Genomic DNA, 20749 nt, shown 5'->3' with positions numbered 1-20749 from the left:
CAGTGTACCCCAACACACACACTCAGTGATATCCATCACGTGATCATAGCATACATTCACCACCAGCTCATTTCCGTTCCCTCTGCTGCCAGTGGATACCTCCCTGCTCACAGCTCTAGTCCTGGCCGGTGTCCGAGCCTTTATTTCCCAAAGCTGGGGGCATTAGGGACCCTACATGCATTGGATTGTTGGGATCTCCCCTTAGCTGTCACACTTGGAACGGAAGTGCCACAAGAGGCCATGTGTCCCTCTCACAGTGGGCACATTCTTCTTCATTCCTACAGACAACAGCAACTTGCCAGGCCCTTGATGGTCGGAATTAATACCCCATCCACAAAGGTCTCCCTTGGCTGTCAAATCAGGAGCAGAGTGGCAACTCTTTATGCCCAAAATGACAGAATTGTGGTGTCTTGTCTTGGGGTGAAAGCTAACACTTAGATTAGGTGATGGGAGCGTAGCCTAGTTGGTAGAGTGCCTGCTTAGCATGTGTGAGGCCCTGGACTCCATCCTCAGAATCAAATGAATCAAGTACGATGGTGTATGCCAGCACTCGGGAAGTAGAGACAGGACAGGAAGATCAGAAGGTCGAGGTCATCTTGGGCTACATGAGTTGGAGGCCAGGCTGAGTGACATGAGATCTTGGGGGAAGAAGAAAGGAAAAAGAAAGTTGCTAGAGCATTGGGGACAGAAATGAGCGTTTTGTTAGTAGTTGCTGAAGGGACAATCACAGCGTGTCTGTCCTGGTTCCTGGATCCCAGTACTCTAACTTCCCTGAGCGTGCTCACTAGTCTCTCCTGGTGTCTCCCCACTTAGCGGTAGACGAGCCTGTGCCGGACGACCGCTACCATGCCATCTACTTTGCCATGCTGCTGGCTGGCGTGGGCTTCCTACTGCCCTACAACAGTTTTATCACCGATGTGGACTATCTTCACCACAAGTACCCAGGTGGGTCCCTCCGCCATCCACACAGCCCTCAAAGGCATCTCAGCTCCCTATCCCTGGGCCGGGGCCTTATGGGAATCTCGAGGGCCGGGACCCAGCTTGGAGATGTTGCCGGGAGAGAATAGCTGATGTGGTTTTCAGAGACACAACGGAATACTGCGCCACGGTGGGTGGATGAATACCTGTGGTCTGACCTTTATTTGGGGAGCGTAGTAGTTACTTTTCTCGTTGCTATGGTTAAATGCCTGACAAAAAGCCATTGAAGGGAGGAAGGACTTATTCCGACTCACAGTTCACCGGATGTGGCCCACCCTGACAGCGACGGCATGGCAGCAGGCAGGGAAGGGACGGTGAACAGAGCAGAAGTCTGGCTGCTCACCAGTCACACAGTGTGAACACAAAGTGGCTCCTCCTACAAAATCCCAAGGCCCGCCCCTGGTGACTCGGTTCCTCCAATGAGGTTCCACCTCCTAAAAGTTCCACAGCCTTCTCAAACAGCGCCACCTGCTGGGGATCTGGTATTACAGCAAGTAAGCCCATGGTGGGGACATTTCACATATAAACCTTGACAGGGAGTGAATAGAGGTAGTTTATGGACCTATGTTAGCCAGGTTAGCCAGCTGAGTTAGTCAGGGACCACTGTGGCAGACCAAGTGAGAACCTCGGCTTCACTGGCAATTGCCGAGTGACCTCAGCCTATCCACTGATTTACTCAGAGAAATCGGCCCCTTGGGAAGAGTGAAAAGTCCTTGCAGGGGTGACTGAGGAGGCCAGAAGTCCCTCTCTGAGTCACTGTCCCTCTTATATGCAGGAACCTCCATCGTGTTTGACATGAGCCTCACCTATATCTTGGTGGCACTGGCAGCCGTGCTCCTCAACAACGTTGTGGTGGAGAGGTTGAACCTGCACACTAGGATCACCACAGGTATTTAAGGCCACCCCGAGTTGTCCCTTTCCAGAGACTATAAGCTCCCCCTTCGAGCTCTTAGCCCACGGTACCTGCCCACCCAGCTTCCCAGCCTTGCCTGTGAAACAGGTGCTTTTTCTAGGACCACTGCAGGCTTTGCGGTTGGAAGTCAGGGCAAGGATGCTTGCCAGTACAATGGTGGGTGCCTCCACTGGCTCTTGTGAACCCCACGTTACTTCCCCAGGTTCCTACATAAGCCCTCCCCTTTGAACACAGACTCAGCTCCCAGTGGCTCCTCCTCCAGGAAGCTCACACCATTTCCCTGTAGACCGCCCGGATGCTGTGACCCTTCAATGCTGTTCTGCGCGTTGTGGTGACCCAGGCCATAACATTATTTTTGTTGCTACTTCATAACTGTAAATTTGCAACTGCTATGGTCATAATGGTGGCTTTCCATGGTCTTAGGTGACCCCTGAGAAAGGGTCATTCAGTCCTTACAGGAGCCACAACCCTCAGGCTGAGAACAGCTCTTGTAGACTCTCCTGGAGTCTTCTACCTACCCAATATTGGAAGTGGAGTGAGGTGAGGAGCTCCCCCCGAGCGCTCACCACGCTGTCACAGCTTCTCTGCTCCCCGCAGGTTACCTCCTGGCCTTGGGTCCCTTGCTCTTTATCAGCATCTTTGATGTGTGGCTTCAGCTCTTCTCTCACGACCAGGCTTACGCCATCAACCTGGCCGCCGTGGGCACTGTGGCCTTTGGCTGCACAGGTAAGGAATGGGACCAGGATGCACTGGGAGGGCTGAGCCCAAGTACTGTGTGGCTTTGTACAGGGGAGTCACCCAAGTGCTGGGCATGTGTCTATTGGATACACCAGAGTGTGCATACACACCACACACATGCACACAAACTGTCACATAGGCTAAGGCCACTCTCGTGGGCCACAGGCTTGGATGCAGCTCCCTGGTTCTCTCGAACCCCTGATCCTCCTGTCTCTACCCCCTTAGTGCTAGGATTACATACACACACACACACACACACACACACACACACACACACACACACACACCATCCAGTTTGCACAGGGCTGCAGGGCTGGTGGTAGAATCCAGGGCTTCATGGATGCTAGCCAAACTCTGTACCAAGCTACATCCCCAACCCATTCCCCTCTTTATTGAGACAGAATCTCATGCAGTCCAGGCTGGCTTTGAACTCCTAATTCACTGCTGTTGGGAGAAAGGCCGAGAGCAAATTTGCCCTGTCTCATCCAGCAAGGAGCACATGTCACCTCCACTCCCATCAGCCAGGACTTGTCAGTGACATTGAATCCCAGGGCCAGGAAGATAACTGTGCTCTGTGAACTTTTTGGGGCAACACCGTTTCCTTCCCGTGTTTGTGGGTAGCTGTGGTAAACCTCACATTGTCTCTGGTGTGCCTTCCTGCCTCCCAGTGCCAACAGAACACAGGAGGTCCACATTGCCTCTGCGTCAACCAGTGGCACAAGGTATCTGACCACGTCCCCCCTCTCTCTCTTAAGTGCAGCAATCTAGCTTCTACGGCTACACAGGATTACTGCCCAAGAGGTACACGCAGGGGGTGATGACTGGAGAGAGTGAGTATTGAGACCCCTCCCCAAGGGGCGCCGGTCTGGGGACACCACTGAGCATGCCCTGGTTGGGGAGGTGGGCCAGAAAGACTGGAAATGGTGACTATAGATGGTGAGGGATGGACCCCTGGGTGGGAGGGATAGGTGTGCTCACCTGTGTGCGCCGGAGTTCTAGAGTGCGAGCGGCATGTGCGATTGGCGAGCCACAGTTGCAGTGAGCAGGCAGAGGGGTGTATTTTGCGTGTCTGTCGTGTGACTTTCCCCTGAGGGATGTGAATAGATAAGGCACACGATCTACACACCAAACAACAACAACACAGTTCCACCAATCTAGCTTTGGAGAGTCTATCTGGCTGAGTCACAGGAGTATGGGTGACTCAAAGACAGACTCACTGAGAAGCCCACCCCAGCCCGGGTATCAACGTAGGAAAGTTGGGTCCCCGCCCAGTACGTGCTGGGGAGAGAGAGAGACTCCCCTCTCCCTGGCAATTGTTACTGCTTGGGGAATCTTGGCAGGGGTCTTGAGCATCTTGTGTGGTTCAGCTGGACTTTTAATCTTTATATCTTTATTCCCTGAGTCTTTTGGAACACCTTCCTCCCTCTAAGATGGGGTGTTTCAATTTTGGAAATTTGCAAGTGTGTGTGTGTGCATGTGCATGTCTGGGCAGGTATGCTGAAGGTCTCCCCCCGTCTCTCCTCCCCTCTCTCTTTTCCTCTCTCTCTCTCTCTCTCTCTCTCTCTCTCTCTCTCTCTCTCTCTCTCTCTCTCTCAGTGTGTGTGTGTGTGTCCGTGAGCCTGGGGCAAGTGTCCTGAGGGTTGCCCAAGCCCATGATATCAACTGATGTCATTCAGGACCAAGCCCTCCTCAGAACCCCCATTCACCAACCACCCTGCTCAGTGTGCTGTTACTTAACTGCTTGTCTGCAAAGCCACCTCCCAGATGCCCCTTTCTGATACCCAGCACCCTTCCTGAAGTCTGAAATTTATCCAGTGCCCAGACCCCCAGCGCCCCCTGGACATGCCCTCCAGGCCGAGTCTGAGTGTGCCTGGTCTTGCCCTCTATTCTGTAACTAGTCACAATTAGACAAGAAGTCAGCCCTAGCCAGTGTCATGTGGCAGCCACCTGTGGGCTCCTTCTGCCATGTGTTGCCTGGAACATCAAACTGTGCCACCTAGGGCTAACTTCTAGGAGGCGGCCAGTACAGGTGGATTTGCAAGCCTGCAGATTGGTGGTTGTTATTCTGTGACAGGGTCTCCTGTAGCCCAGGCTGGCTTCTGTAGGTTGATGTCATTGTGCAGGTAAAGGCCGGTACAGGATAGAACGAGGCCTGTCATTGGACAAGAAGGAAAGATGGGCGGGAGAGAAGTTTTAGGGAGGAAAGGAGACCGGAATGAGAGTGGGAGAGCGGCCGAGAGAACATGGAGGTGGATGTTAAGATTTCTCTCCGCACATTTACAGGCTGTTATGACTATTCTTAAGGGATGGATGTGTACTGGATTTTGTGTGTCTAGAGGAGCAAATTATATCTTTTCTAGGTGGGCGGTTTGTATCCTTATCGATTGGTTGTAATTCTGTGGATACATTGAGCATTTGACATACAAGTCTGACTGTTGGGTTCCGGTTTGTTGAGTCATGACTTAACTGGGTTCTCGGGGGTGTGAGCAGAGTCCGTGACAGGAAGCCATGTTAGGCTATAGACTGCTCGGGGCTATTGTGGTGTGGCCCCTGGAATGCGATGAGTGTATCAGGTGTGGTAACAACTCGCCAAGGGGACAGTGTGTGAAAGCGGCTGACAGAGAAACAGCAAGAGCGCCACGGATCCTTGCAGAGTGGGAACTCGCGGGAACCGGCCGTGCGCTTTTTTAATTATACCGGGACGGGCTCCCAACTATATATAGCTGAGGATAACCTTGAACTTCTGATCCCCCTGCTCCCAACTCCTGAGTGTTGGGATTCTAGGCATGTGCCACCATACTACATTTACACTGTGTTGGGACCAGGATGCCATGTGTGCGTAACAAGAACTCTACCAACCGAGCCACATTCAGACCCGGAATCGGTAGCTTTTGTGGTGGAATCCGTGAGGCTGGCCCACGAGGATGGTGATGGTGGATTGTTTTGCGATTGTGATGTGGTAGCTGAGAGCCTCCAGGACAGACTTGTCCATCTTCAGTAGCGCACATTGCCCTGTGGCTGTGGGTCGGCAAACCATGTGCTATCTGCAGCAGGACCTGCCCTCCTTGACCCTGACGCCCTCCTCCAGCTGGCCCTTGCTCTGGTGGTGAACCTCTCAGTATCTCACATAAGCTCCAGACCCTTAACTGCTTGGAGTGCACCTGACTCCCCTGTACTGAAGATCCCTTGGCTTAACTGTCCCCTTCTAGAATAAGATGCTCTGAGTCTTATCCCTCTGGCCATGTCCACTGCCCTGGTGTGCATCCTGGACCGCTGTTGTGTGCTTCTGTGGCTTGACTGTGGCCTCTCTCCTAGCCTAGGAAGGCAGGGGCCTTGTGTCCTTCTTGTAGGGGGCTCCTCAGAGCAGGACACCCAGCAAGAGCTGAGTGGTGCTGCCCACAGTGTGTGAGCAGATGACAGGGTGAGACAGGGGTTGTGGGAGCTCCCGGGGAAAGGGGAGCTGATGCAGGCTGGATGGACAGACAGGCAGTCTAGGAGTGGGGCTGGTGAGATCAGATTCAGGAGGGCTGGGGGGCTGCTAGTGGTGGGGAAGGCTTAGCAAGAAGTCGGGACCTTGGACAGGATAGAACTGGTAACTGGTGGGGCTCGGCGAAGTAGGGTGGGGCTAGGAGGAGCTGTGGCTTGCACAGGATGCGGGGCGTGGGGTCTTGTAGAACGATGGGCCATTATGGACCTGGTGCAGTGGATCTGGGCTGGAACTGTAGAAGGATGCAGCCGCTAGGACCCAGTGAGGAAGGGCTGGTGGATGGAATGGTGTGGGGTGGAGCAAGGGCGGTAGAGGCAGTGATGGGGTGGCATGGGTGACAGAGGCACTGGGAACATTGATTTGTCGCTGTCTCCCCTCCAGGCACGGCAGGGGTGATGATCTCTCTGAGCCGAATCCTCACTAAGCTGCTGCTCCCGGATGAGCGGGCCAGCACCATCATCTTCTTCCTGGTCTCTGCTGGCTTGGAGCTCCTGTGCTTCCTGCTGCACTTGCTGGTGCGACGCAGCCGTTTTGTGCTCTACTACACCACTCGGCCTCGTGACAGCCGCCCTGTCCGGGCAGGCTACCGAGTGCACCATGATGTCGCGTCAGGAGACATCCACTTTGTAAGTGCAGTGGCCTGGCCTGGCCTCCTTCCCCCACACAGGTGCCTGAAGAGTTCCTCATTGGCCCTGTTATCGATCCCCTGATGGCGAGCTGCAGGTTTGTTTCTGTACCGAGAAATTCCTTTCTGTGGAGCACCTTTCATGACACCCTGTTGGGACAGTAGGAGACGGGGGCTTTCCAGCTACTGCCAGGGAGAAGAGTCCAGGATCTGTGGCAGATCGATAGACGGGGGATTAATGGAAGTTGGGGGAATCCTGTAAGAAGCTCATTTCCATCACAGCTCAGGGGTTCCCTCTCCGTGAGGACCCCAACACAGACCACTGCTTCAAGGGTGGCCTCGTAATACCAACTCCTTGAGTGGCTTCAGCGTGAGTAAGCCAATCTGCAGTTCTGGAAAGCTAGAGTGCCCTCTAGTGGTCACATCCTGCATTACCCTTCTACCCCACACCACAAGGCCCAGAGAAGGCTGCTCTCCGTGACTTAAGGCTGGGTGGAGAGATGTAGGGCAGGTAAATATTGTCCCTTGACAAGGAAGTGCACACAGTAGGCGCTAACTTAATGTCTATCTGACTGTGGCTCCACCATTCGCCCTGGGTACCTGGGCCATGACTCCCATCATTCCTCTCCACCCAGGAGCACCAAACTCCAGCCCTGTCCAGCAGCAGGTCCCCAAAGGACAGCCCAGCCCATGAGGTGACCCACAGCAACAGCGGCGTCTACATGCGTTTTGATGTGCCCCGGCCACGAGTCAAACGGAGCTGGCCCACCTTCAGAGGTGAATGTGATACCCTGTGGGGGCCCTGTGGCATCTGTGGCTGTCACCCAGGCTGAGGCAGCAGGGGCCCATGAGCACCAGCTTCTAACACACCTCGATTCCCCCCAGCCCTGCTGCTGCACCGATACGTCGTGGCGCGGGTCATCTGGGCCGACATGCTATCCATTGCGGTAACTTACTTCATTACGCTCTGCCTGTTTCCTGGCCTGGAGTCCGAGATCCGCCACTGCGTGCTGGGCGAGTGGCTGCCCATCCTGGTCATGGCCGTGTTCAACCTGTCAGACTTTGTGGGCAAGGTGAGCCACAGGGTGGCTTTGGGGAACCCGGGGAAGGTCCTGGTCTTTCTGGAGCAATGCCAGGCCGAGAGTTCCAGGAGGGGGAGAATGGTAACCATGAGTGTCACCATCTCTAACACTGTCCTGTGGAGTACAGGCCCTGCTTGATCTCTCTGGCACCAACTGCATTTCAGGCTAGAATCAGCCCCAGTTTCCCTGCCTCACAGTCACTGGTGGATCTGTCTGAGGATGTCAGGGATGGAGTGGCACCCTAGAAACCCTGAAATTCAGATGACCTATGTCTCTGTGGTCAGTTTGCCGTTACTATGCTTTACCAAGTATGCAGGGTGGGACCCAGGACCTTGGCCTTGTTGAGCAAACATTCTACCACTGAGTCACACCATGAGCCCCTCACCGGGAGTGTTCTAGAATCCCCCAGTGAGGGGCTGGGGGTGTGGCTCAGTGGTACAGCCCCTGCCTAGAATCCCCCAGTGAGGGACTGGGGGCGTGGCTCAGTGGTAGAGCCCCTGCCTAGAATCCCTTAGGGACATGTTGGGGCTGAAGGGCTGGAGGCAAGGCTGACCACTAGAGTGCTTGTCTAGCATATTCCAGGTTTCGCCTTCTCTCACCAGTCCTAAAAAGGGGGCTGGGGAAGTATATGAGATTTAGAGGCCCTTGTGAGGTAAGCTGGACTGCTAGTCAAGGCTGTATGGGGACAGGGTGTAGCTGGAGGGCCTGTCGGAGGGAGAGGCTCATGGCTTGGTGGGTAATCCCAGACTCCTTGCTCTCTGCAGATCCTGGCAGCCCTACCCGTGGACTGGAGGGGTACCCATCTGCTTGCCTGCTCTTGCCTTCGTGTGGTCTTCATCCCCCTCTTCATCCTGTGTGTGTACCCCACTGGTATGCCTGCCCTCCGTCACCCTGCCTGGCCCTGTGTCTTCTCACTGCTAATGGGCATCAGCAATGGCTACTTTGGCAGCGTGCCCATGATCCTGGCAGCTGGAAAAGTGAGCCCCAAGCAGCGGGAGCTGGCAGGTAAGACTCCCTGGCTTGAGGGACACTCAGGGGTTCCTCCTGACAGCCTACTGCCCCTCTAGTGAAGAAAACTGAGGCCTGAGAAGCCAGCCAAGGGCAGCCAGCAAGTGAGAAAATATATTGGTCTCAAGGGTTAAGTGACAAGGGCATTGTAGGTGTAAAGGACATCGGTAAGTAATTTCTTCATTCACTCATTCATGCATTCATTCACTCATTCACTTATTCTACTGCTAGTTGGGGAGCCTGTGTACCTAGCGCTCTCATAAGCAGTGGTAACATGACGCTGCCCACATTTGCCGGGTTACAGTTCTGAGAGACGGCCAATAAACAGAGAGTTAGCAGACAGTTGTGACGTGTTCCACAGTGGTGAGTCCTAGGGGCTGTTAGTCTGAGAGGTTAGGGCAGATGCAAGAACTGGGGGGCCATGGTGTGAACAGAACGATCTTGCAAGACTTTACTGAGAAGATGGCTTTTGAGCAAAATACTGGAGGAAGAAATGAGGGAGACAAGTACAGGAAGCTGCAAAGAACTGCATCCAAGCAGAGGGAGCCATGTGTGCAAAAGTCCTGGGGTGTGGTTCAGTGGTAGAGCCCCTGCCTAGAATCTCCCAGTGAGGGGCTGGGGTGTGGCTCAGTGGTAGAGCCCCTGCCTAGAATCCCCCAGTGAGGGGCTGGGGGCGTGGCTCAGTGGTAGAGCCCCTGCCTAGAATCCCCCAATGAGGACTGGGGGCGTGGCTCAGTGGTACAGCCCCTGCCTAGAATCCTCCAGTGAGGGGCTGGGGGCGTGGCTCAGTGGTAGAGACCCTGCCTAGAATCCCCCAGTGAGGGACTGGGGGCGTGGCTCAGTGGTAGAGCCCCTGCCTAGAATCCCCCAGTGAGGACTGGGGGCGTGGCTCAGTGGTACAGCCCCTGCCTAGAATCCTCCAGTGAGGGGCTGGGGGCGTGGCTCAGTGGTAGAGCCCCTGCCTAGAATCCCCCAGTGAGGGGCTGGGGGCGTGGCTCAGTGGTAGAGCCCCTGCCCAGAATCCCCCAGTGAGGGGCTGGGGGCGTGGCCCAGTGGTAGAGCCCCTGCCTAGACTCCCCCAGTGAGGGGCTGGGGCGTGGCTCAGTGGTGGAACACAGGGTCTCACAGGTTCTCGAGTCCTGACAGTTGTTACCACAATGCACACGTGAGAAGCCGTAGCCACAGAGATTGTCTAGCACAGTGCAGCCTCAACCCCCACGGCTGTTCTTTGTCCTACTCAGGTCATTCTTGTCCACAGGGAACACCATGACTGTGTCCTATATGTCGGGGTTGACCCTGGGCTCTGCTGTGGCCTATTGCACCTACAGCCTCACCCGTGACGCCCACAGCAGCTGCTTTCAAACAGCCACCGCCAACGACTCCATCCTTGTTGGCCCCTGAGCCAGGCCCACCCGATCCTGCCACCTGCCCAGGAAGGGCTGCTCGGGCCAGATACCCCAAGGCCTGAGGACCCTCCCACCCCTGCCTCAGTGCCTGCGGGGTCCTGGCCGCCTCCTAAGCCACTAACGCCACCTTGCTACCTTGTTCCAGTCGCACACTGCAGTTGGAGCATCACCACCCAGGGCACCACCTCCTCGTGTCTGGGTTGGGTCGGACACCTGCCCTTCACCCTCTATGTCCAGAGGCTCCACGTTTGTCACCATGGTGGGGTTATTCAGCCACTCGGAATGGCTGACCACAATCTGAGTTGACTTCCTTCACTGTGACCCCACTGTGCGGTCCCATGACGGTCTTCAATGTAGTTTTCATTTACTGGACGGGGGGGGGGGCACCTCCTCATGAGTATGAGAGATCTTGGAGGCAAGTCCCCAACCCCGTTCTGTCCCCTTCTTGTTCTTACACACTTCTTCACAACCCTCCCCGAGCTCCCACATACATAAAGGATTAAGACTCATTCCTACGTCTACACAGGCCTCCTGTAGTCATAGCAACAGAGCTGACCTGGGTGCACCCACCTTAGGTGGAGGACCCCCAAGCCCTCAGAGCACAGGCTAAGGGCCACACCCAACAGATGTCCCATTTCCTCCCCGGCTCCATTCAATTTATCCATAATGCAGGGACAGCTGAGATCCACTGTGACCTACGTCGCCCCACTCCCATCCACTGAGAGTCAAGCAGTGACACATCACACCTGAACCCCTGGCAAGTAGCGGGCAAGGTGAGGAGTGGAGTCCTGGGAGCCAGGACTGGCTGTAGGACCTCCTGCCAGAGAGAGCTTTGGCTGAACCACGACACTTGCCTCTCCACACATCTGGCCCCAGCTGTGACCACCTTGTACCAATCCCTGCTGTGTCCTGTCTACCTGTGTGTTCTCTGACTACCGCACTGGCCATTAAAGATGGCAGAGACTGCCCACCGCTGTCCCTGAGGAGGTGTTTGTGGGGGGAGGGGTGGGAGATGAGCCATAAGGTCTGGTGCCATTAAAATGGGGTCCTGGTGAGAGGTCTTCCCTGACAATGCCGAGACATTTGTGGTCCCACCTATGAAACAGCCTGCCTGCCCTGAGCTTGTGTGTTTAGAACCGATACTTGGTTGGGAGCCTGCCCTTGCGTCCAGGGCTGAGCACCTGGGACCACTGACCCGATGAGGATGGGGGAATGTATCCATCTGACATCCTATGGGAAGAGGAGCTCAAAACGGAGTATGTTGTGTGTTGGTCCTGGCCCTACCCCTCTGGGGCTGGGACGCAGGCTGCTCAAAGCCAGGAATGGATTCTTCCGGTTACAGTCCCCAGTTCTGGTGACAATTTTAGAGACATATTCTCCACCCCTGCACACGTGTGTGTGTGTGTGTGTGTGTGTGTGTGTATGTTGTTATATATGTGGGGTGGGTGTTGATGTGCGTGGTGTGCATGTGTGCACAGAAGCCAAAAGACATCTGATGCCATCCATTTTATATCACCTTCTCACCAAATCTGCTCCTCAACATTTAGGCTAGACTGGCTGGCCAGCGAGCCCCTGGGATCCACCTGGTACCAGCCCCTGATGGCCACACTGTTTTCTTGAAGAGAGTTCTGTGGACTCGAACTCAGTCCTCCTGCTCATATAACCAATGCTGTTACTCGCTAAGCTGCCTCCCCAGGTCCAGACACCTCCTTTCCCTGTTCTGCATCCCCGAAGAATGGAATTGGAAAATGGGGACTTGGAGGAGGGCACCTAAATCCTGTAGCCTCAGGGACCCACTTGCTATACAACCCTTGAGTCCCAGTTAGGCAGCCAGATGACTCAAGATCACGGTTGTAGTGATGCCACAGCTGGAAGCCAGGTGGCCAGGGTGACTCTTCCCATCCTCCCCATTTCCCTGCAACCTCTAGCTCTTCCCACGGTACCACTTGCTGCCATCCCCCACCCTGTCCTCTTCCCTGGCTGTAACACAGAAAAGCCTAGAATGAGTGCTACAGCTATTGGTGCACATTTACACTTGTGGCTGGCCAGTCCTCCAATCCAGCTTCCACAGGCCCCAGAACTGTCTCCCATCCAGACATAGGCTTGACCTGTCTGCTTGCCTGTGTGGAGGCCAGGGGGCATCCTAAGGTGTCATCCCACTCCGTGACAGGTTTCCACTGACCTGGGGCCTGCTCTTTGGCTGGATTGGCTACTCAGCACTGGGTTCCTGGGGCAGCGCCACGTCTGTTTGCCTGTGCATTTCCTGGGTATGGGACTCAGGTGGGCATTATCCTGAAAACTTCTCCACCCTGTAGCTCAGAAGAGGTTTTAGATGTCTTTTTATCTTGCCCGCGTGTATGTCTGCATCACGAGAAGCCTGGTCAGAAGAGGTTGTCAGACCCTTGGAGCTGGAGTTACATATGGTTGTGAGCGGCCATGTGGGTGCTGGGTACTGAACCCCGGATCTGCTGCAAGGCCCACAAACACTGCCAACTACTGGGCCATTATTTCTCCAGGCCCTGGCTCCTGAATTTTAAACAAGACGGCACTCTGACTTCGAGAACTTTCTGAAGCGCTGGCCCAAGCTCCTCTCTGTGCCTAGCACAGCAGCTCCAGGCTGTACCCTCAACTTTGGACCCGACACATGGGGCTCCTGTCACTGAAAACCAATGCTGTGTGGCCTCAGCCTCTCTCCATCTCTGGGTGTCCCAGAACAACGGTCCTGCCTGGATCCTCCACACCGATTCTGCCATCCCAGGACCCCCAAAATAAGCCACTCCAAAGACACAGTATTTTTCCAATTAAATTTTTTCTTTTCTTTTTCTTTCCTTTTTTTTTTTTATGAAAAAAGATCACACAGAATTTGCCAACAAACAAAATTCCAAAAGAAACTTTTAAAAAAAAATCAGGAACAGTAATTACTCCCCACCCCAAAAAGAAAAGAAAAAACAAAACCGAAATCTGGCTTTTCCTTCCTTCAAGATTGTCTGCTCAAAGCCTCCGGGGACCCCACTGGGGTCTGGCAGGCACAGGGGACTGGTTAAGTGCTTCGGGCTGAGCTGGGGGCTGGGCTCGGGTCCCCTCTGTCTATCTCCATCTCTCATCCATTTGGGGGCACATACAGTACACATGGGCAGGGGTGAGAATACGGGGGAGTGGGGGGCAGGCATGAAGCCGGTGCTAGACATTCACGATCTAACAGGAAATAAAAAATAATATTCTGCACGTCAGAATGTGTTTTTTTTTATAATTTCATAGCTATTTTTCACAGTTTTAAAAAGTTTATATATATATTTATATATATTTATCTTTATATATAATTAAAAAGTTGACTCCATTTAAAGGTGTATGATACAGGGGCAGGCTACAGTAAACTGTACAGGTAACCTTTCGGATCCTCCTGGTGGAGGCGCCGGGCGGGCCGTGCCGGGCGTGGGCGCGGATTTCAGCACCATTGGGGATTTCTGTAGTGTAAGGGTCTGAGCTGGGGGGCCCACGGGGTATGGTGATGCTCCTGGGCTGCCCTCCCCTGCCTTGTTCCCCAAGTCCAGGCTGTCCTGAGAGGGTGGAGGCCGGGCATGCAGATGCCCAGATGCCCGGGTGTGATTGGTGAAGCTGGCTGGCGTTGGGGCCCCCCCGGCCCACGGTAGGAGGTCTTCGATGGGCTCCGTGCTGGGTGTGGCTGAACTCTATACCAAACATTAGTTTGGGTCCTTGGAACTCTCCCTTACCCCATCCACAGAATCAAAGCGTCTACGCAGGCCCAGAGCTCAGAGGGCAGCCTCATGAAGAGCATACAAAGTGCTGGAGGGAAGTCCTCACTGAGGTGACCCTGAGGGGACAGCAGAGCTGGACCCTGATAGCTGAGGTGGGGGGGAGGGGGGGTCTCAGCATGAGGGCACCAGGGGATGACCAGAAAGGGTCTGGAAATGTGTGCACATGTGTGCACACACGTGCATGCATACGGGCACACACATGTACACACTCGCACTTGCCTGGGGCGTCCACCTGGCCACATGCACACGCCCACGAGCACACTGGCATGCACACAACACACGTGGTCCCGCGCCATGGCAGTGGTGGGGAGGGGGGGTCTCTGTGGGCCCCGCTGGGTGGGCGGCACTCAGCAGAGCACAGGCACGCCGTCCGTGGAGAAGATCATGCCTGTGGTGGGCTCATAGGTGCCCGCGAGGTAGTAGAGACCCTCGCTGTCCTGGTATTTCTTGGTCTTCAGCATCTGCTCATACTGTTCCAGGCCCACCACCAGGCACTTGTGGGACACTGTCTGAACATCGTTCTCATCCACATGGGAGGACTGGTACAGGGCACGCTGCGGGGCAGAGTGTGGGTGTGAGGCCCTGGAGGGAACCCTCCTGGATCAGGGAGACCCCGGGATGCCTTAAAGCCAGACACCTGGAGACAGAGGTGAAGCGACGGAGAGACAGATGGGGACAAACGGACAAACAAGAGATAAAGAGACAATGGTGGGAAGACAGAGACCGAGAGAGATAAAGAGATGGAGAAAACAGGTAGCGAGAGAAGACAGGATGTCCAAAGGGATGGACGGACACAGTGCCATCCCCATTATGTTCAGATACCCTGAACCCATGTAAGTAGCAGATGGGTGTGGTAGCCCGCATGAGATCTCTGGAGCAAGCTGGCTCCGAAGACCAGCCGTATCAGTGAGCTCTGGATTGATTTGATATCAAGGAAGCCTCCCAATGTCGACAGTGAACCTCCAGCCACATAGGCACCCACACTCGCAACAGCAGGTACAAACGTGTGTGTGTGTGTGTGTGTGTGTGTGTGTGTGTGTGTGTGTACGCGCAGACACACAGAAAAGAAATAAAAATGAGAGAAACGACAGAAAAAAAGATGAATGAAGGTGCCTGAAAATGCCAAAGACAGAAAGCGAGGGACGTTCGGAGGCACAGCATGGGGCAGACAGTGACAGGGACTCCAGTAGCTCAGAGCCACAGACACAAGAAAGAGAGGCAGGGAGGGCCGGAGCAGAAAGCTTGGAACCCACCCCATCTAGATGGAGCTTGCACCCCAGCACCAAGAGCCCATAGCTGCGTTCCTACCTCCATAAAGTCCTTCCTCTGGCTGGAGGCCCGCAGGGCTGCGGGGAGGTTATGCCCCGACTTCTGGTCCCAGTGCTGGGGGAGGGAGGGATGAGGATAAGTCTGAGCGGAGTTTTCTTCCCATCTGAGATCCCAGGCCCACTACACAAACTCCCCGGACTCAACCTTCCCACTTGTGGGGTCACTGTTCCCAGCATGCCCAGCCTCAGACGGTGTGATGGTTTTTAATTGCCAATTTGATACAACCTAGAATCATCTGGGAAGAGTCTCAATAAGGTACTAAAGTCAGGGTGGGTTGTGGGTGCATCTGATGGGGATTATCTTGATTTTGTTAATTAAGGTGAGATGACCCAGTCCACTGTGGGCGGCTCTATTCCCTGCACAGGGAACTCTGGACTACAGAGGAAGCAAGCTGAGCACTAAACATGCATTATTTATTCTCTCTGCTCCTGACTGTGGATAGACTAGCTGTCTCAGGCTTTTGCAACTGTGACTCCCCACAGAGCCGAACTACATGTAACAAAGAACTGTCAGCTAAAAGAAAACCCTTACCGCCCTAAGTTGCTTTCCTTGAGGGTAATTTATCACATGAACAGAAATCAAACCCCATGGGTCTACCTTTATATACCAGGGTCTTTCAGTTCCCAACAGGGAAACTCACCTGGCCCTCGTGGAACTGTTTGCCTGGGCTGGTCTCCTCCGGATGGTAAAACCACTTGACACGAACCACCATGTTGTTGCCCCATGACTCCCACATGCTCTGGATTCGGCCAATATAGGGCAGGTTGGGGCGGCCAGCTGACAGGAAGACTGCACAGTCGCCGATTCGGATCATCTCCTTGCCTCGGACGATGGCCTTGTAGAAGAGCTTACGAGCCTTGCCTTTCATGCCTCGCCGCTGTGGGACGTGAGAATGAGGATTAGAGCCCAGCACTGTGCCTAGCGTTGCAGAGCCAAAGGCCAGGCACCCACAAGGCTCCCCAATCCCTGGACCTAAGTCACCTGCCATGAATCCTGGGGGTCTGCATGGAAGGGGTGCTTTAGCCTGAGTTTGGAAGCACTCCCACCTACCACCGAGTTCACTCATTAAATGGTGGTGCTACTGAGGAAGTGGAACACAGTTTAGAGCTGGTGTCTGACGAGAACAAGCGGGTCACTGGAGGTGTGGTCTTAAAGGAAGCTATCAGGCCTCTGGCTCTTTTCTGATTCCTGCCAGTCAGGAGTAGTTTCTGTACCATGCGTTCCTGCATTAGCAGAGGCCCAGGCGATGGAGCCAGAACCAGCAGACAGTAGTGGAAATAATGAGCCAAAACAAACCTTCCTTTTTCATAAGTTGATCCTCTCAAGTAATTTCTCATAGCAACAGGAGGGAGTGTATGTGTTTATACACACGCACGCGCACACACACACACACACACACACACACATACACACACACACACATGCAATGTATGTGCACGCAGATGCATGGATGTGGCAGCCACAGGGATCTTCCTTGACTGCTCTCCATCTTGTTTGTGTGTGTGTCTTTCTGAGTGTGTGTGCATGTGTGTGTGCAGACGCCCACAGAGGCAGGAGAAAGGTTTCAGATCCTTTGGGAACTAAGTTTACAGGCATTTGTGAGCCACCAATGTAGGTGGCTGGGATTCAAACTCTGGTCCAGTGCTCTAGTAACTTCTGAGACATTTCCTCCAGTCCTTGGGCCTCCTTTCTTTCATGGAGACAGGGCTTCATTATGTAGCCCTGGCTGTCCCAGAACTTACTATGTAGACCAGGCTTGCCTCAAACTCACAGGGATCTGCCTGCCTCAGCCTGCTGAATGCTTGCATTAAAGTCACAAGCCACCATTCGTGCATCCCCCTTATTTTTTGAGACAGGATCTCACTGAACCTGGAATTCCTCAATATGTCACTGAAAATATGGAGGGGGTGGGCAAGAAAGGAGGGGAGGAGAGAGGGACAAAGAAAATTCCCCTTCTGAAACAGACCTGATTTTGACATTACTACACCCCCAACCTCTTCAACTTCACTGGACCTAGGAGCTGATGACACATATGAGCCAGCGTCTCTTCAAACACTGAGGGAGGCCACCAGATACCCCCAAACCTGTCACCGTTAATCCCCAACTCCTAACTCTGCTATAGTAGCACAACAGGGCAGAAAAGGGGTTCCGACCGATAGGAGCACCTCATCGGAACTGTCCACACAGCCCGGGGACTCTGGTCTAGGCATACGGAGGCCAAGTGCAAGCCCAAGATGGGTCTGTGGTAGGGAAACTCTACACATGAGTCAGCTACTGACTGTCCCCAGAGGCTCTGGGGCAGGTCTTGGCTGCCCAGCATGGAGTTACTGGGAAGATAAGAGGGAGCAGCAGGGCGGGGCTCGTGAGGTCAGTAGGTCATTAAGGAACGCCCACCCTCAAGGGAAACCAAGGCCTGGGATGCTCCCTCTCGTTTTCTTTGCTGCTTGGACGTTCTATGAGCAATTTGTTCCCACACAGGCTTCCTTGACTGACACCCGGCCCCTCACCAGGGACTCAGGCGATGGATGAGTGGTGTCTGGGACTGGTGCTGGGCATGCAGGGAGCCCTGGCTTCCATTCTCAGATGTCATGAAAAGGACATGGTAGTTCATGCTACAATCCCAGTGTGCAGGAGGATCAGAAACTCAAGTTCATCCTCAGCTATACAGAGGGCATTTTGTTACTGTGAGGGAAAAGTGAGCAAGACAGTGGAGCTCTGAATCTTTCTACCCCCAGGGATGGGGGGGACTGCTGACCAGGACGGCTGTATCCATCCACATGGAAGCTTCCAGAATAGCTACTGACAATACCCTCCACTGAGAAGGGTACCTCACCCCATATATATTACACGTATGTCTAAGTGGACACATGTGACTTTAATCCTGTGTATTCCTATGTTATGTGTTCATGTCTCTAATGATCCATTTATAACTACTTTGCTCATTACTAGACAAATGCCTGATAGATTAAATGAACAAAATAAAGAGAAAAATAAGAATGTGCTTTGTTATTTTGAGACAGGGTTTCTCTGTGTAGCCCTGGCTGGCCTCGAACTCAGGTCTACCTGCCTGTGCCTGTGTTGAGATGAAAGGAGTGCACCACACCTCTCCCAGCAGGGAAACTTTAAAAAGGAGGGAAGATTTATTTTGGCTCAGGCTTTCCAGAGATCTCATTCAGGGTCATTTGACACTATGTGCTTGGGTAATGAGAGAATGTGGCAGCTAATTCGCAGCTGACCGGGAAGACAGGAAATGATCTGCAATGATAGATCCTCAGGACCCACCCTGCCAGGGACCTACTTCCTCTAGGTGGAAACCACTTTCCACAAGTTTCGATGACATTCGATATGGAGCCACTATAGTAGGTGGAGAATTCAGCGCATGTCAGTGTGTGGTTGGTGGGGCGCTGGGACAGGAGCACTCTTCAGTTCATAGTAGCCCCCGTGCACGCACATGTGTGCCTGAATGTACATCCGTGTGTACACTTGGTGCCAGTATGCATGAGGTGTGTGCACATGTGTACACACGTATGTGTGTATTGCCAACTGTCAGGGCAGAACCTATGACCCCTGGCCCACCACACATGAGCTGCTTGCCCGGAGCCTACACACGGTCCAAGCTGGGGAAAAGGGGTTCACTCTGTTCATTCACTCAGGGTTTGGAACTTGGGGTTCCAAGGCAGGGTGATAAATGACAGCAGTCTGGCTGCGAGGGGCTTGGAAAGGCCTCTCTTTCTGGCTTAAGTATCAAAGGAGGGCCTGTGCGGATCCCTGTGGTGTCCAGTTTTGAGCTTCGAAATGAAGGTTGTGAAATATGAGGGCAGGCCTGCTCTGTTACAAGATGTGGATTCTGGGCTAAAATGAATTTTAGAACCCAGGTGCTCTTTGGGAACTCAGGACCCCCTTAACCCCCTGATTGCCTTCTAGGAACTTTACCTGGGTGGGCTTGCCAAACCACTTCCAAAGCTGCCGGGCGGGTAGGAAGGCAGCGATCTTAGGCCTGTTCTCCACAGATGGCAGACGCTGACGCTTGGCCAGCTCCTTGGTGGTAGGGAGGTGTACGCCTTCTCTCTTCTTGGGCCGGCTCTTGGCCCCAGCCCCAGTCTGGGTCTTGGGCTGAAGAGTCTGCTGGGGCTGGGGTGGGGGCTGGGGCGGTGGCTGGGTGGTAGGGGGTGCCTTCTTGCCTGGGGAGTGAGCTGAGGCGCGTGCCTTGCTGGGTGGCTTGGATACCTTCGTGGGGAGCGCTGGCTGTGTGGAGGGACCAGCTGCAGGTGCAGGGGCTGCCTCATCATCTGAGCTGCAGGAAGAGTCCTCGTCTGTGGTGGAAGAGGAAGAGGAGGAGGAGGAGGAAGAGGAGGAAGAGGAAGATGAGGAGGAGGAGGAGGAAGATGAGGAGGAGGAAGAAGATGAGGAGGACGAGGAAGAGGATGAGGACGAGGAAGAGGATGAGGACGAGGAGGCAGGAGAAGAGGCCCTGGAGCTGGCGGCACTGCAGGTCCGGCCCCCTGCACCCCGGCCGTCCTCCCTGTTCTTCTCAGCATCCTCCTCGCCTTCTGTCTCTGACCCACTGCTGCTGCTGCTGCTGCTGCTACTGCTGCTGCTGCTGCTGCTGCTACTGCTGCTGCTGCTGCTACTGCTGGAAGTAGTCTCGGACTCCTCTGCCCCATCTTGTTCAGCCTGGGCCTTGTCTGGGCTTTTGGAGTTGCCAGGATCTTCTAAAGGAAGCCCCGGCCCGGGCTCCTGAGTGAGGTCTCCATCTAGACCCTTGGGCCAGGTAGCTTTGGGTTCACTGCTGCCAACGGTTGGAGAGTAGCTGCCCAGGCTGAGCAACCCTGTGGACTCTGGCCAAGCCCCAGGACCTGGATCTTCCCGCAGGAGGAGGGCCTCTTTGGCCTTCTTGCTTTTGGGCGACATGACCCCCTCGTGATCCAGTTTGACAAGCAGTTCGTCATCTTCCCCTGGCCTTCGGGGACCTTTGGCACCTGAGCCCTCGGTGGCCCGAGCCTTCTTGGGTTTGGGGCGAGTGGCAGGCATGGTGACAGGCATGGTGACGAGTGGGGCTGTAGCGGGGGTTGGAAGCTCCCCAAAGGGTTCAGGAGCTGGGCAGCTAGAGAAAGTGGGTGGTCCGGGGCTGGGCTGTACAGAGACTGAGCGTGCTTTGGGGGCTCTGGCCCGCTTGTCCACTGGTTCTGGGGTGCTCTTCTTAGAATTTGGAGTGCTGACAGGTTCCAGGGCCAAGGGAGCACTGGGGAGCTCATTGGTGGCAGCCCCTTCCTCCAGGACAACAGCTCTGTCTGATAGAAAGATCACAACTGGAGGTCAAGGGTGGAGAATGCTGGGAGAAAAACAGGACTTCCTACTAGATGCGCTAGTCAGAAAGGGTCTTGTGGAACCCTCAGTAGAAACCTAG

The 20749-nt window shown here is 54.4% G+C and overlaps 2 protein-coding genes across 13 annotated transcripts in view; one reads left to right on the top strand and one right to left on the bottom strand.

Annotated features, from left to right (window-relative positions):
- The window catches only part of Slc29a4 (solute carrier family 29 member 4), a 31230-nt gene extending 20025 nt beyond the window's left edge, over positions 1-11205 (top strand). For 2 of the 4 annotated variants that reach the window (XM_039089186.2, XM_039089185.2), the window contains exons 3-11: positions 814-945; positions 1754-1867; positions 2489-2617; positions 3385-3459; positions 6498-6742; positions 7377-7518; positions 7627-7814; positions 8588-8828; positions 10090-11205. In XM_039089186.2, the coding sequence (XP_038945114.1) occupies positions 814-945; positions 1754-1867; positions 2489-2617; positions 3385-3459; positions 6498-6742; positions 7377-7518; positions 7627-7814; positions 8588-8828; positions 10090-10232 (1409 nt within the window). In that variant the 3' untranslated portion in view covers positions 10233-11205. Of the gene's footprint in view, positions 1-813; positions 946-1753; positions 1868-2488; positions 2618-3384; positions 3460-6497; positions 6743-7376; positions 7519-7626; positions 7815-8587; positions 8829-10089 lie in introns of those variants that run through there. The other 2 variants (NM_001105911.1, XM_039089187.2) reach the window with 2 other exon arrangements.
- Positions 11206-13027: 1822 nt separating this feature from the next.
- Tnrc18 (trinucleotide repeat containing 18) overlaps positions 13028-20749 on the bottom strand; it is a 96295-nt gene continuing 88573 nt past the window's right edge. For 8 of the 9 annotated variants that reach the window (XM_039089375.2, XM_039089371.2, XM_039089373.2 and 5 more), the window contains 4 exons: positions 19276-20633; positions 15983-16219; positions 15322-15396; positions 13030-14567 (listed from right to left, as the gene is read on the bottom strand). In XM_039089375.2, the coding sequence (XP_038945303.1) occupies positions 14361-14567; positions 15322-15396; positions 15983-16219; positions 19276-20633 (1877 nt within the window). In that variant the 3' untranslated portion in view covers positions 13030-14360. Of the gene's footprint in view, positions 14568-15321; positions 15397-15982; positions 16220-19275; positions 20634-20749 lie in introns of all 9 variants that reach the window. The other variant, NM_001107123.2, reaches the window with a different exon arrangement.

The sequence above is a fragment of the Rattus norvegicus genome, chromosome 12, assembly GCF_036323735.1.
Source record: "Rattus norvegicus strain BN/NHsdMcwi chromosome 12, GRCr8, whole genome shotgun sequence".
Lineage (NCBI taxonomy): Eukaryota > Metazoa > Chordata > Mammalia > Rodentia > Muridae > Rattus > Rattus norvegicus.
The sequence above is the reverse complement of the archived record's forward strand: the minus strand, read 5'-3'. Positions and strand labels throughout refer to the sequence as shown.